The sequence below is a fragment of the Macrotis lagotis genome, chromosome 1 (genome assembly GCF_037893015.1).
Source record: "Macrotis lagotis isolate mMagLag1 chromosome 1, bilby.v1.9.chrom.fasta, whole genome shotgun sequence".
NCBI classification, from domain to species: Eukaryota; Metazoa; Chordata; class Mammalia; order Peramelemorphia; family Peramelidae; genus Macrotis; species Macrotis lagotis.
Genome location: NC_133658.1, coordinates 826,697,313 through 826,713,314, shown reverse-complemented (window position 1 = coordinate 826,713,314; position 16,002 = coordinate 826,697,313). Strand labels below are relative to the sequence as shown.

The 16,002-nt window shown below is 36.7% G+C and overlaps 1 protein-coding gene across 1 annotated transcript in view; it reads left to right on the top strand.

Moving 5' to 3' along the window:
• LOC141508501 (guanylate cyclase soluble subunit beta-2-like) overlaps positions 1 to 16,002 on the top strand; it is a 98,617-nt gene that overhangs the window by 48,090 nt on the left and 34,525 nt on the right. Inside the window, 5 exon segments of the mRNA XM_074217170.1 lie at positions 2,641 to 2,740; positions 5,444 to 5,631; positions 7,716 to 7,827; positions 10,619 to 10,722; positions 14,532 to 14,748. Coding sequence (XP_074073271.1) covers positions 2,641 to 2,740; positions 5,444 to 5,631; positions 7,716 to 7,827; positions 10,619 to 10,722; positions 14,532 to 14,748 — 721 coding nt within the window.

The following is a 16,002-nucleotide window of genomic DNA, read 5'->3' as shown; positions in this document are numbered from 1 at the left end:
CTCTGTCCATATCCTGTTCTAGGCCCCATGGCAGAGTGGTGAGCTTGTGGTCATTCACAGACCAGGAGAGAAGTCAGAGCCTCACACACTGAGGTCCTTGTGGGGATGTCCCAATAAAGCTCAAAAGCTCAGGAAGCACCGCAAAAACCAGTCACAGTCTGGGGAAATGAGTAAAAAGAAAAAAAGGAACCTGATCATTGACAAATACTTTGTCTATGATCCCAAGGAGGACCAAAATACTCAATCTGAAGATGAGGAAGTACAAGGTTCTGCATCTAAAGACTCCAAGAAAAATAGAAGTTGGTCTTAGGCTATGACAGAACTCAAAAAAGATTTTGAAAATAAAATAATGGAGAGAGATGCAGGAAAAACATGAAAACTAAGTCAACAGCTTAATCAAGGAGATCCCCCAAAATGCTGAAGAAAATAACATGTTAACAACCAGCATAGGTCAAATGGATAAAATAGTTCAAAGAGTTATTGAGGAGAAGAATGCTTTAAAAAGCAAAGTTGGCCAGATGGAAAAGGAGATAAGAAAGCTCTCTGAGGAAAACAAATCCTTCAGATATACAATAGAGCTAAAGGATCTGATGACTTTATGAGAAATCAAGACACAATATTTCAGCACCAAAAGAATGAAAAATTAGAAGAAAATATGAAACATCTCATTGAAAAAAGCAACTGATCTGGAAAACAGATTCAGGAAAGATAATTTAAAAAAATGTTGGGATACCTTAAAGTCATGATCAGGAAAAGAGCCTTGACCTCATTTTTAAAGCATTCCTACAAGAAAATTACCCTGATATCCTAGAAGTAGAGGGCAAAATAGAAATTGAGAGACTCCACCAATCTTCCCTGGAAAGAGATCCAAAAAGAAAAACCAACCCAGGAATATTATAGCTAAGTTGAAGAACTCCCAAGTCAAAGAGCAAATATTACAAGCAGCCAGAAGGACACAATTCAAATATCATGGAGCTGCAGTCAAGATCACACAGGAGTTAGCAGAAACTACATTAAGGGCCCGTAGAGCTTGGAATATAATATTCCGGAAGGCAAAAGAGCTTGTAATGCAACCAAGAGTCAACTACCCAGCAAAACTGAATGCCCTCTTCCAGGGGAAAAGATGGATTTTCAGTGAAACAAGGGAATTTCAAATGTTCCTGTTGAAACGACCAGAGCTGAACAGAAGGCTTGACCTTCAAGGACAGGATTTAGGTGAAGCATAGGGAGTGGAGGAGAAGGGCAAATTATGAGGGACTTAATGATGTTGAACTGCATGTATTCCTGCATAGAAAAATGATACTGATAATACTCATGAACCTTCTCATTTAATACAGCAGGTAGAAGGAGCTTTTATAGATGAAGCACAGGAGAGAGCTGAATTTGAAGTTATATTGTAAAAATGGAGTCAATGGCTAAAAGGAAAATGTACTGGGGAAAGAGAAAAGAGATGTGGAATAGGCTAAGATATTTCATATAAAGATATTTTTTTACAATGAGTGGGGGAGGGGTGGCTAGGTGGCGTAGTGGATAAAAGCACCGGCCTTGGAGTCAGGAGTACCTGGGTTCAAATCTGGTCTCAGACACTTAATAATTACCTAGCTGTGTGGCCTTGGGCAAGCCACTTAACCCCATTTGCCTTGCAAAAACCTAAAAAAAAAAAAACAATGAGTGGGGGGAAGGCAAGGAGGAATGAGGGAACAGCTCACAGAGGAAACAACATATACACTCAATAGAGTATAGACATCTAGAGTAAAAAGGAGAGAAGGGGGATGGGGGAAGGGGAGGATGTGGGTGATAGAGGAGAGGGTAGATCATAGGAGAGAACAGTCATATATAATACATTTTCTTTTTTTACTCTTTGCAAAGTGCTGGGATTGGGTGGCCTGTTGGGGACCATGGTGCTGGGTGGTTGCTGGGTCTCTGGGGTGGTATGTGGCTTGGAACCTCTTGACTCCAGGGCCAGTGTTCTGACAGCTGTACCACTCAGCTACCCTACCGCGCATTTTAGAAGAGGGACAGAGTGAAAGGAGAGAGACAATATAATATATGGAAATGGGGAGGAATGGATGGAGGGAATTGCAATCAGCAGCAACAACTGAGGAAAAATAATGGAAGTAACTTCTATGATGGACTTATGATAAAGAATGTGATCTGAGACAGAGCTGATAGTATCAGAATACAGACTGAAACACACACACACACACACACACACACACACACACACACACACACACACACACACACCCCTCAACTTTCTCTCATTATTCTTGCATTACAATATTGCTGTAGCCCTGAGTTGAATTTTCCATGTGAAAAAGGAGTTACTATCAAATGGGTTCTCGTTCAGGACTCTTCTAGACATATTCTCATTCTCCGAGGCCAGGACAGTACTATATTCTGATTAGGGACTTGTTATGGCTTATTGTACCAAGAACATTGAGAGATCAAGTTAAGAATTCCTGGTGTATCACTGACCTAAAATCACAGGCACAGGAGTGTTATCAGAGATTGCAATGATCCATAGAAGTAGGATTTTAGGACTATTCTACTATATGATATAATTAGAAATGATTCAAAAGGTGATTTAGACAAGATTAGGTTGATGGAGGAAAATGTGTTTTTTTTTTTTTCACTTAGGAAATGAATGCACCATCATTTAGAGTGGAGAAAAGGACAGATGGGACAATGCTTCTTCATTACTACTCTGATAGAAGAGGTCTGTGCCACATTGTCCCAGGTAGGAGTTCAGGGTGACTATTCTTTGAGAATTGAATCCTTGGAGGGGGTGGAGAGGGGAGAAATTTTTGCATGATAACTTTATTATATAATTAAAAGGAAAAGCAAGTTGTTCATAAGAGATTTGCAGTTTCATGTGCAATCATCATTTTTATTATACTATGTTATGGACATGCTTGTTTTAGTCCATAAATTTAAAATTAAGTAAATAAAAATTTTTAAAAAGAATTGTTGAGGGGCAGCTAGGTGGTGCAGTGCATAGAGTGCCGGCCCTGGAGTCAAATTTGAACCTGAGTTCAAATCCGGCCTCAGACACTTAATAATTACCCAGTTGTGTGGCCTTGAGCAAGCCACTTAACCCTATTGCCTTGCAAAAACCTAAAAAAAGAATTGTTGAGTGCCTCTCAAATCAGGAAATATCCCTTATCATTGACATAGTGGTAATCTAACTTTATCATCTTCCAAACCTTGTTAATCATATTCTTTGGGAGATTGCCATCTGTTTTCATCCTTCTATTTTTCTCTTTGCTCATGTCTCTGATTAGTGATATCTCCAAATTTTATAGAGCACTTCTCAGGAACCACCTCTTCTCTCCCATAAATAAATATGCATTTAATTAAAGTTTCTCTAGTGTCAAAAGGTGGAATAACTTCATTTTGTCCTTGGATTTTATACCTCTGGTTCTTGTTTTTTTTAATTTTTTTATTTAAGGCAAAAGAGTCCCAAGGTCACACAGCAAGGTAATTAGTAAGTGTTTGAGTCTGGATTTGAACTCAGGTACTCCTAATTTCAAGACCAGTGCTCTATACACTGCATCACCTAGCTGTTGCTTGGTTCTTGTTTTGAAAGAATAAATACCATATCATAATTTTTTAAAATTCTGATATAGGATATTAGATGTTGAATGATAAAACCATCTTAAGTTCTCAACATATGATTAAAGGCTCTTTCTGCATCAGAGTCAACTTTGAAGTACAGTGCTTCAAGTGTGAGATTCAGACCAACTGTGAACATTATTCTGATCCACAGTTTCAAATCTGAAAGAAATTAGACTACAGGCAAGTAAGAATTTTGATAAAAGTGCAACCTAGGGACTCATTATTTTACTGAAAAAATTCTAAGGGGTGGTAAAAAATAGTTATATGAATTTTTGGAGCCTCTTTGTAAGATTGCTTTAAACTCTAGTATTAACAAAGAATGTAATGGAGAGTCAGAGAGTCTAAGACAAAAACCATGTGATCCAATAAACCTTTGGAAACACAGTGACAGGTCAAGACCTGAAACTTCAACAAAGCAGATTGAAGAGGGTCTGTTTGTGGTTTCTCCCCTTCGCTCCCCCAACCATGTCCCCTGAGCATGAACATTCAGCAGTCTTGTCCATTTGTCTGACTCTTAATGAGTCTCCTGAGGGAACAGAGCACAACCTCCATGCCTGCTCTGACCTTAGCATGAAATCAATACATGGTTGCTGATTGATCAGTTGTTCCTCTTGATTGGTAGGGGAGTCCTGTCTGAATGCTGGATCTGATTTATGAATTCTGGAGAGTTGTGACTTTATTATTTCATGATTTGTTTTGGCATCAGATCTTTATTATCTCTCACTTATATAACTATGGAGAGATTCTCAAGAAAAGTGTGGAAGAGGAGAGGACTGGGAGAAAAGAGCATGTCAAATTCTCATTGTTCAGTGGCCTCTTAATGAGTCTCTTTGCTTCCCTTCTTCTCCCCAAAAAACCCATTCATCTCAAATTCAGCCTCCTCACAGATATGAAATATATATTCTTAAAATGTAGATCTTTTTCTTCTTCCCCTTCCAAATACTGATGAGTTCTCAAATTGCCTGTAGTATAAAAAAATTACAAAAATCATCAGCCTGGCATTTGAAGACCTCCCCAGTCTGATTGCCTCCTATCTTTCCAGTTTGTTTGATGTAATTTCCTTTTGGCACTGGGGTTACACAGTGGAGAGAATACAGGGCCCTAGAGTTAAGAAGCTGAGTACAAATCCAGCATCAGTCACCTACTAGCTGTGTGACCTTGAGAAAGTCCCTTAACCTCTTTCTGTTTCAGTTTTCTCAACTGTAATATGAAGATAATAATAGCACCTACTTCCCAGGGTTGTTGTAAGAAACAAATGAAATAGTATTATAAATTGAGATAAATTGTAAATGAGATAAAATTATAAATAGATAGTATTATAAAAACCTTAAAGTACTAAAAAATTCATCATCATTATTATTAGTATTATAAATAATAATTTCAATAATCTCAGGAAGTACAATTTAGGTGCTACCTTCTACAAACAATGGTAACTAGTTCTCCCCTCTTCCCTAGTTGTTAGCACCCTTTTCCTTTTGATATTATTTTGTATATTTTTCAGAGCTAGGAAGTCTTGTGCTCAAATGTTGACTTTGACATTTACTTGGCCTCTCAGTATTCTAGGCAGTTGTCTAAGACTAAGGTGCAGAATAGATACAAGCCTACATTGGTGGAGGGAGTTTGCATAACTGGAAGCTCCCTACTTCAATGAAATCATAAGACCAGTTGTTGCTCCTGTCCCTTTTATTTACTTGTGTGAACACAGTATCCCCTTGTTCTTCCTTTTCTCTGTCTTCTAACATTTCAGGCAGTTCCTTGTATATAGTAGACTTTACCTGAATTAGCATCAGCCATCTCTCATGATTGTATTTTTCTCCTGGTCAAGGCATCATAGAAGCAGTTGCTAAAGACTTCTTTGACATGGATGTGTCTATGGAGATTCTCAAGAAGAGTGAGGAAGAGGAGAGAACTGGGAAGAAAGATCATGTTGTATTTCTAATTTTGCAGAAACATTGTGGGAAAGAGAAAAAGTCAAGATCAAACACCTCCCAAGGAGTCAAAAGAGACCAAGAGGTATTGAATGGTTTTTTAAGCAGTAGCACCTTTTCATCTATGAAGAGTCTCAGAGTCAGGTATCTATTGGGTCTTCCTGTTACAGAAAAAATGGATTCAGTATGATGTCTGATTCTTGGCTAAGATGGACAGGATACATTCCACCTTTGTCCAGTTAACTTATCAATCCAGTAAAATGGCATGGTAGCCTACTCTGGACCTGAAATTTATATATGTGGCTTTGCCATACACAAGTCAATCAATGCTACTTGGACTTAAGATCACCTTTCAGGATTCTAGTTTCTATTCTTCCTGTTAGTTTAAGAGAATTAAGGGTCAAGCCAAAGGTCTAGAACCATTTCCAAACAGATATGATTGACTATTTTAACTTATTATGTGATGTAAGACATTGTCATTATTAATGAGGGTCACATCTGTCTGTAAGTATCTCTGTTATATCAGCTCCAAGATAATTTCCTCTACACAGGTTTTCTATCTTGAGGAATGTAAATCCCATTTCAGTTAGTCTGTATGGAGGATTTTCAAACACTGATGTTGTGGTTAGTCACAAGTACTTTCTGCCCTAGTAGTAATGATCTTCCCCTTTGAACCTTTGAAAGTTAGGCAATCAATAATCATTTATTAATTAATTAACTAGGCACAGTATTATGTACTGGTATTCAAAAGGTAATAGTAAAACAGCTTCTGCCCACAAAGTGCTCAGAGTCTATGGTAATCAAGTAAATTTATAGGGAAAATGCCATAATGGATTGTATGTTAGCCTAGAGTAAAATAAACCTGATTTCGGATCCTGCCTCTGATTTTTGTTAGTTGTGTGACAGTGGGCATATTGTTTAATTTCTTTGATTTTCATTTTCTTCATTTGTAAAGTGGGGACAACATGAGTAATATTTACCACATAGCATAATTGTAAGACTCAACTATGATCATGTACATAAAATGCTTATGAATTTGTGAAACCTGTTAATGTACTTCTCATGGAATACTACATATTACACTTAAATATATTTGAGGGTTACGCCCCTACTAGACTATCAAATCTATGAGAGACCAGAGTTTATCTAAACTTCAATTCTTCCTTGTCACAACAGTGCTCCTCAAACAGGACTTAACTAATGTTGGTTAAAAGAATAATTGAATGGGGGTGCCTAGGTGGCACAGTGGATAAAGCACTGGCCCTGGAGTCAGGAATACCTGAGTTCAAATCTGGTCTCAGACACTTAATAATTACCTAGCTGTGTGGCCTTGGGCAAGCCACTTAACCCCATTTGCCTTGCAAAAAAACCTAAAAAAAAAGAATAATTGAATGAATGGAGGACCATGCTAATCTAAGCATGCTTCTGGTGAAAGTATTTACATGAAAACCTCTCCTTGGTTTTTCCTTTTCATGAGTAAAATTAAAATGTGTAAAATTTTAAAAAATCTTCTGGAGGGAGAGTCAAAAGATATGGATTTCAATTTCAGTTCCATGCCCACTAGCTGTGTGATCTTGTGCATACCACTGTCCTCTCACCTGTTAAAATGTGTCTGTTTCAAAATTAGGGACCATTTTGTTTTCTTACATTGAATCCACAGTGCTTAATAAGATGCCGTCTCATGGTGTTTTTTATAAATGCTCTCTCGTCTCTATCTCTGTCTTTCTGTTGCTATTTCTCAGGTTCTCTTTTTCTGATTTTCTCTGTTACTATCTCTGATTTCTCTGTTTCTTGCTCTCTTTGTCTTTTTACTGTACTTCTTGCAGTGTACCAGATAAACTGCAAATTTCTTGCAGATTTAAGTTCCATGAACCATGATTGCTTCCCAAAGAAGATACAGCTGGGGTTAGACATAGTTACCTTTACCTCATGCTCAGAGGCTCCATGTAAAGATTCTGGTGTCCTGCTCTGTGGTTTCCTTGTACTATTTCTAAAAAAGGACTAGTATCCCTTGTTTCCTCTACGAATCAGATAGTTTGAGGTTGAATGAGATTTTATCTTTAAAATCCTCTAAACTTACTCAACAATGGAGCAGTGAATATGAAGCATCTGCTACACCTGAAATTACAGCATCACTACACGTACTTCTTCTCTCTTTCCTACCTTCAGGAGGATGAGCAGGCTTTTAAGAGAATGAAAGAGAAATATTTGACTGTCTCTGTCTGCCCAGTGAAGAAATCCCCCTGGGATATTGTGAGAAGTGTTGTCACAGTTGGAAAAGGTGAGTGTTCTCCTTACTAATACCTGCCACATATATCTGAGCAAGTGCTAGAGTTCAGTGTTCATTGAAATGACTCTCATCTCAGGGGGATGACAGATCAGCACAGGAAAAAGAGCTGCAAAGCTCTCCCTGATTATGATATCACTGACTGACTTACTAATATATATATATATATATATATATATATATATATATATATATGTGTGTGTGTGTGTGTGTGTGTGTGTGTGTGTGTATGTATATGTATATACATATATAGAGATATTCATATATATCTATATCCATATATTCTTTCTTTTCACATATATATACATTTAACTTCTGTTGATTGATTTTATACACACACACACACACATATACACACACATATACTTATAACACATTGATTCCTATATCTATCTATATCATATCCCCATTTAAGGTTTCTTGTACCCTTCTCTAAACATCAGCCTGTCTCACAATGATGAGACTTTACTGGAAAATAGTTCTAGAAGGAAAGTTAAGTGTGTGGAATTAAGGCTCATCACTGTGAGACAGGATGATGTGGAGAGAAGGGTATAGAAATAGGACTAAAGAAGTCTGGGTTTTAGTCATTTCTCTGCCCAGAGGGCATTGTATACAGCAGATAGAGAATCGAACCTGGAGTCAGGAAGATCTGGGTTCAAATCTTGCCAAAAATCATTATCAATTAACCTCTCATGGCTTTGTTTTTTCATCTGTAAAGTGAAGGGATTGAACTAGATGATCTTTTAGGTTCCTTCCAGTTCTGAATGTATGAACTAACTAGCTGTGTGAGCATGAAAAATTCATCCAACCTGCCTGGACTTCAGTTTCCCTCTCTGCTGAGCATTTTTAGATTAATTCAAGGATAGCTTCCCAATTCTTTGGTCCTCTGATCCTCCTGACCAGGCAATAGGAATCAATCAACAAGAATTTCTATAAATACCTTCTATGTGCCAGCACAAGGTGGGCATACAAAGATAAGAATAAAACATGCAAGCTTCACTTCCCTAAGAGGGGAGAGCATTTCATGCTACTCCATGGGACACATTGATGGGCCATGATTACATACATTTGAGAGCAGGTCTGTACAGTCTAAATGGCTGTATTTTGAGTCTTTCAATCCATGGCAGGCTATTCAAATGTGCAACTGGCAATCCTTTGTCTAGAAGATTTTCATATCAAAAAGCCTCCATTTTGGATTGCTGCCCCCTGCCAAAATCGGCTGTTGGTTAAAATTTCACGTGCTACCCAATGCTGTCAGTCTAGGGGGAAAAAAGGGAAAAAAAGGGGGGGGGGAAGAAAACCTATGGTAAATGTCACTGAAGCTGCACTAGGTACCACAGAGCCAACTTTGAATAGCAGGAGCAGGGCTGTGTGTGATCATTATCTATTCTGTCAGCCTTTTCAATGCTAACTCTGTTTTCATTGAACTATTCAATTAGCCCCCCCAAAAAAAACCCCAAACCTCTTCTCTGGGCAGAAACTTGGCATGGGGCAGGAGGGCTTCTCAATCCTGTAGCAAGGGTGTTTTTGTTGTTGTTTATTTGTTTTAATTTGGAAAAAGATTCACCTTAGTCATCTGGAGATTCTGAAAAAGCTTAAGCTAAGGAGGAGATATAAGAGAACTTAAAACATAGATATGAGTGGAATTCTCTGCCTCTGATTATGGGTCTCCCATCTAAGGAACAATGTACTCACATTCCTCAGGTTGAGAGGACATGGAGGAAACTTGGAAGTTGGGTTCTATATGGATTGATCAAAGGCCACTCACTACACATGGTTAGCCTGAAGAAAAGACAGTGGTGGTGGGGGGGACATGATCAGAGTCCCCAAAAAGCCAAAAGGCGAAATCTTAGAGTTGTTTTTCCATGGGGGGGCCAAAAAAAAGAAACAACGGGTAAGGAAGAGGAGGAGAAGAGATGAAAGAGGAGGAGGAGAAGAAGAAAAAGAGGAAGAAGAACAAGAGTAATAATAACAACAGCAGGGGCAGCGGCAAGAGCAAGAAGGGGCTGCTGGGGTGCAGTCATTAGAGCACTGGACTTGGAGGGAGGAAGATGTGAACTAAAATCCAGACTCAGATACTTGCTAGTTGTATGACCTTGGGAAAGTCAGCCTCTGTCTACTTCTGTTTCCTCAACCATAAAATAGGGATAATAGAACCTACATCCTAGGGATGCTGTGAAAATCAAATGATACAATACTTGTCAAGTGTCTTCCACACAGTGTCTGCCAAGTAGTAAGCAGTACATAAATGCTAGCTATTATTTTTTGAGTATTTATTACGTACCAGGTGCAACATCTTATAATCATTTTCTCAACTGATCCTCATAATAGCTCCAGGAAGTAAGTGCTATTATTGCCTTCATTTTACAGATGATGAAACTGAGGCAAACAAAGGTTAAGCTACTTGCCCAGGGTCACACAGCTAGTCATAGTCTGAGGTCAGATTTTAATTCAGAGCTTCGAGTTTACCATCCAGCTGCCCGTGCTGTGAGGCAGATAACAGTTCAACGTTAGGAAAAAAATTTCTAAGAATTACAGACTGTTCAAAAGTGGCCTGGGCTGCCCTAGAAGGCAATCAGAAGTTGAGTATTTGCTTATTACAGATGCTCCAGAAGGCAATTAGGATTTGGTTTGGGTTGAACTAGGTGACCTCTGAGGAGGTTTCTTCCAAAATGAAATTCTATGGTGTTCCTGAAATCCAAATAAAATTTTAATCTTTACTTTTTTTTAAGAGGTAGTAGAGGTTTAACAAGGAAACTTGGGGTTTGTTTTCCTTCTCCTACAGGGAACCTACAGAATCTTTTTGAGCCAGTCTTTCCAGAAAGACTTTGGATTGAAGAGAAAACTTTCTGTAATGCTTTTCCTTTCCACATTGTCTTTGATGCTACAGTAAGAGAATTCCCCCTTTTTAAACCTTCCACTGTGTTGTAGTTGGCACTTTTAATAATTTAATAATATTAATATTATTATCAATTTTAATAATACTAATAATTATTTACAATAATTTAATAATTAAAATGAAAACATTTTTAAAAATTGGTTAGAATTAAAATTTATCATTAAAATAATAAATAAATAATAAATAATTTTAATTAGAATTTAAAATCACATAGTACTAACTCTTAGTGAGAGGTTCTAGTTTAGCTAAAATGTTTATGAATTAAACTTAAATTATTTAATACTACAGTGCCTAAGGTTTTCCATATATAGAAAGGAAGGAGGGAGAAAGAGACAGAGAGGGAGGAGGGAGGTAGGGAGAAGGAGAGAAGAGAAGAAGATAAAGGAGGATGCAATCATTTGACAGCTGGCTACCCTTATGAGTCAGGTACAGATTCAAATTCCATCTTTGAGATACCTTGTTTTATGTGTTTCTGGGAAAATTACTTAATCTTTCAATATTTCAGGTGATGTTTCAGAGGGCCATCAGAGTCTATGAAATTCTCAAGTGAGATCAGAAACCAAATCAGAAAATGTTTAATAAGTAAAAATATAGGATAGAGCACCAGCCCTGGAGTCAGGAGGACCTGAGTTCAAATCTGGCCTCAGACACTTAATAATTGCCTAGCTGAATGGTCTTGGGCAAGTCACTTAACTCCATTGCCTTACATAAATAAAAATACAAAAACAATATAGACAATGTTAGTTTACGATTTCCTACAATTTGTTTCTATTTGCACCTTGCCTAAGATAAATTGTAAATTATTTGCCTGTCCATAATTCTGATAAGGAATGTGTTCCATGATCTTCTGTTTTTCTTATAATATCTCCCTTTATATCTAGGTTATATATTCATTTTGATCTTATCTTGGTAAATGTTGTAAGATATTAGTCTATGCTCAGTTTCTGCCATCCAGTTTTCCCAATGATTTTTATCAAATAATGAATTCAAATTCCAAAATCTTAAGTCTTCACATTTGTCAAATATTTCTATGATGCCTATTTGTTACTATAAATTGTATGTTTATTCTACCCATTGATCTATATTTCTATTTCTTAGCTAATAGCAGATAGTTTTGATAATTACTCTCATAATATAATTTAGGATCTGGTACTGCTAAACTTCTTTCCAGTACATTTTTTTCATTATTTCCTTTGATATTCTTGACTTTTTGTTCTTCCAAATGAATTTTGTCATTTTTTTCTAATTAGATAAAATAATTTTTTGGTAATTTAATTAGGTAAAACTGTCATTTTTATTCTATTAGCCATGCCTTCCCATGAACAATTAACATTTCTTCAATTATTTAAATCTAATTTTATTTATATAAAATGTTTTTTATAATTTTCTTTATATAACCACTGGGTTTGTTTTGGCAGGTGTACTCCCAGGTATTTTATATTGATTAGAGCTATTTTAAATGGTGTATCTTTTTACTATCTCTTCTGAAAGAGTTTTGTTTGTGATACATAAGAATGCTGATGATTTATGTGGATTTACTTTATATCCAGCTATTTTGCTAAAATTATTTCAACTAACTTTTTAATTGAATCTTTGGAATTTAATGAGTACATCATCATATTGTCTGCAAAAGAGGTAATTTTGTTACCTCATTTACTATGCTTATTCCTTCTATTTCTTTTTCTTCTCTTATTACTATTGTTAAGATTTCCAGTACAGTAATGGATAACATTGATGACAGTGGACTTCCTTGTTTCATACCTGATCTTACTGGGGAAGTTTCTAAGTTTAATAATTAGAAAAAAATTTTTAAGTGAAAAAAAGTCAAATGTCAGTCCCCCTAATTGTAGTGAAGCATTAGAATTTTGTGAGTATTTTGAAGGTTCATCTCTGTTAAATTCTTTGAATGAAATACATGAACATGGAATGATAACCCTCTCAGGGCTGTTATAAGGATAAAATGAGATGACATGCATACAGTCCTTTTGCGACCTTTAGGTATTATATAAATACTAGCTATTTTTAAATACTCAAAGGTCAGTTACAAAGTCTACTTTTTCAATATCCACTTCAGTTCTACTAAAGCTTCAATCTGATCAAATCCCTATCAGATCAAAAACATTCAATGGTTCAGTATTGCTCTAGGATAAAATGCAAGTTCCTCACTGGCAAATAAAGCCCCCAGCAATCTGATTCTTACAGACTATTGCAATCTTATTTCACCTTTCTGCCCTTCATAGCACTCATTAGTTAACCATGTTTTCCTACACTTGACATTCCATCTATTGCCTTTAAATATTTTCCTAATTCCTGGAAAGCTCTTCTTCCTCATCTTTATCTGAATCTGAATCTTCCTTCAGAGCTAAACTCTGAAAGGTTTTCCTGTTTCTTCAAGTTGGTTCAGTTCTATTCCTCCATAAATTATCTTGTATACCTGGGCCTGATAGCACTCAATAAAATGAACTAAAGAATAAACAAATCAATAATTATTCAACAATCACTATGTGGCAAGGACTTGGCTGTGCTTAACATACAAAATACATTTTTTTTAGGTTTTTGCAAGGAAAACGGGGTTAAGTGGCTTGCCCAAGGCCACACAGCTAGGTAATTATTAAGTGTCTGAGACCGGATTTGAACCCAGATACTCTTGACTCCAGGGCCGGTGCTTTACCCACCATGCCACCTAGCCACCCAATACATTTTTAATATAACTACAGAATAAACTATAAAAACCACAAACCCCAAAACAAAAACAATTCAGCCCTCAAGGATCTACCAATCTAATGAGGGAAACATGTAAGCACTATGCATGTGAATGTCCTTGATGAAGTGAACTTTCACCTTCACATGGAGAAATACATATTCCTGCTAAATCAAGGAGTTTTTATAATTTATGTGTATGTATATATATATATATATATATATATATATATATATATATATATAATTCCACCGCATTCGCTTTTTGTCCAGAATTTCTGTGTTACAAACCCAGTGAATGAAATACTTGAATTAAATACATGAACATGAAATGACATTTGCTCGTGAAGAGATTCATTCACTTACCTCTCAGGGTTGTTATAAGGATAAAATGAGATAATATCTGCAAATTGCTTTACAAACCTTAGCTAATATTAAATACTCAGAGATCAAATTAGACTGAATTCAGATACAGATGAACTGAACAGAGGATGAATTGGAGCTTGCATTTTATCCAAGGGATGCACTGAGATCAGAACAAATCAGAGCAAACTTATGCAGGAGTGACAGAATTTCTCTGCCTGAAAGGGCAGGGAGACAAATATGGTACAAGAGAAAGAACAGCCATTCTTGATTCAAAGGGGCTCTATTCAGATCCTTTATTCTGTGTGTGACTGTGGGCCACATATTTAACCTTTCTAGGACTCAGTTTCTTTATCTGAAGGTGGAGATTAGACTCCAAGATCCCTTTCAGCTTTATATCTATGATCTTATACCGGACCTTTGGACAGGATGCTTTGTATGCCCTGCAGAGTTGGATGGGGAAAATTGGGCTGAATAATTATTTTATCCCAACTTTGCTTTACTAATCCGTTTTCCTTCATCACTATTTATTTTTCTTTCTTTCTAAGTTTTTATTATTTGGAGGTTTTAAAAAAAATTTATTGCTTTCATAAAGATTCTTTTTAAAAATTTGATACTTTTTATCCTTTGGAAAATAAGTTATAAAACCTAATTAAAATGTTATTTCTAAGAAAGAGCTCCTACTATAAATCAACTTTCTGACTCATTAGCATTTCCATTTGTCCTTTGTGAGTAGTTAAGGGTCAAGCAAGCTGGGGTAAACCTTCAAAAGTATGTCCCAGGACTCCAAATCCAGGATATTCAGATTGATGACTATTTCACTATCATCCATCCCCAAGTCACCTTCAACATTCTCAGCATCTGCAAGTTTATCAATAGTCAATTTGTCTTGAAAACTCGAAGAGAAATGATGCCACAAGTTTGGAAAAATCAGCCTACACTCAAACTCAGAGGTATTGAATTACCCCTATTCCTTTCTGTGTCTGACTGAGGAGTAAAAGTATTGCTCAGAGAGGAAGAGACAGAATTTCCTAATGATATATTAGATAAAATTGGGGTGTGGACTTACTAAAAGTAGCTTTCCCCAATTAGACCTAGCTGTTAAGCACTAATTTCTCTCCTTGCTAAGACCATTCTTATTCTGTGTATAGTTTCTAAAATTCTGAATGCTCTTAGATATACACAGAGATTATTATTTTGATTGTCACATTTTTTTTTAGGTTTTTGCAAGGCAAATGGGGTTAAGTGGCTTGCCCAAGGCCACACAGATAATTATTAAGTGTCTGAGACCGGATTTGAACCCAGGTACTCCTGACTCCAAGGCCAGTGCTTTATCCACTATGCCACCTAGCCTCCCCGATTGTCACTTTTCTTCAGAATTAACACTCCACAAGTGGTAAAAACAAGATGCTTTGGGGCGGCTAGGGTCACGCAGTGGATAGAGCACCGGCCCTGGAGTCAGGAGTACCTGGTTCAAATCCGGCCTCAGACACTTAATAATTACCTGTGTGGCCTTGGGCAAGCCACTTAACCCCATTGCCTTGTAAAAACTAAAAACAAACAAACAAAAAAACCAAGATGCTTCTGTTATTCTATGGTTTTTAGGTCATGAGTTCTGATTCATGGCAGTAGAGTTTTGGACAACTTCACTCACAGTGTCTTTTCTGATTTCCCCTTTGATCAGTGGTACATATTGGTGAGTGTGTAATTAAGGATACAGTCTGTGACCACAGAGTAGGGTACAGACTAATTAGGTCTATTTTATTCCAGAGTTACAGACTAACCTGCTCACGGTCAAATATACTGCAAATGTAGAACCATTGGTCACATGGAAGATTAGACAAAATATGGTGAATGAATAAACATAATTCTATCAACACATAGTTCTTGATTATAGCAAGCTTGGAAAAATTAGAAAGTAGTACAGGGTTTTGAGATAAAAGACTTGCTTCTTCTACTTGTGAGACCATGATCAAGTCATTAAACCTTTCTGTGTCCTATCTTGCCCACCTATAAAATGAATATAACACTTATTCTATCAACAATTCAAGGTAATATAATTGGCACATTGGAAATACTGCATAAACCTAAGCTGTTCTTATAATTCTTTATTGGGTACTTTCTCTCTCATCCTCATCTACTTCAAATATAGTCCAACAATGACCCTCTCAATATCTGACTTTTTCCACTGGGTCCTCTGGAACTCT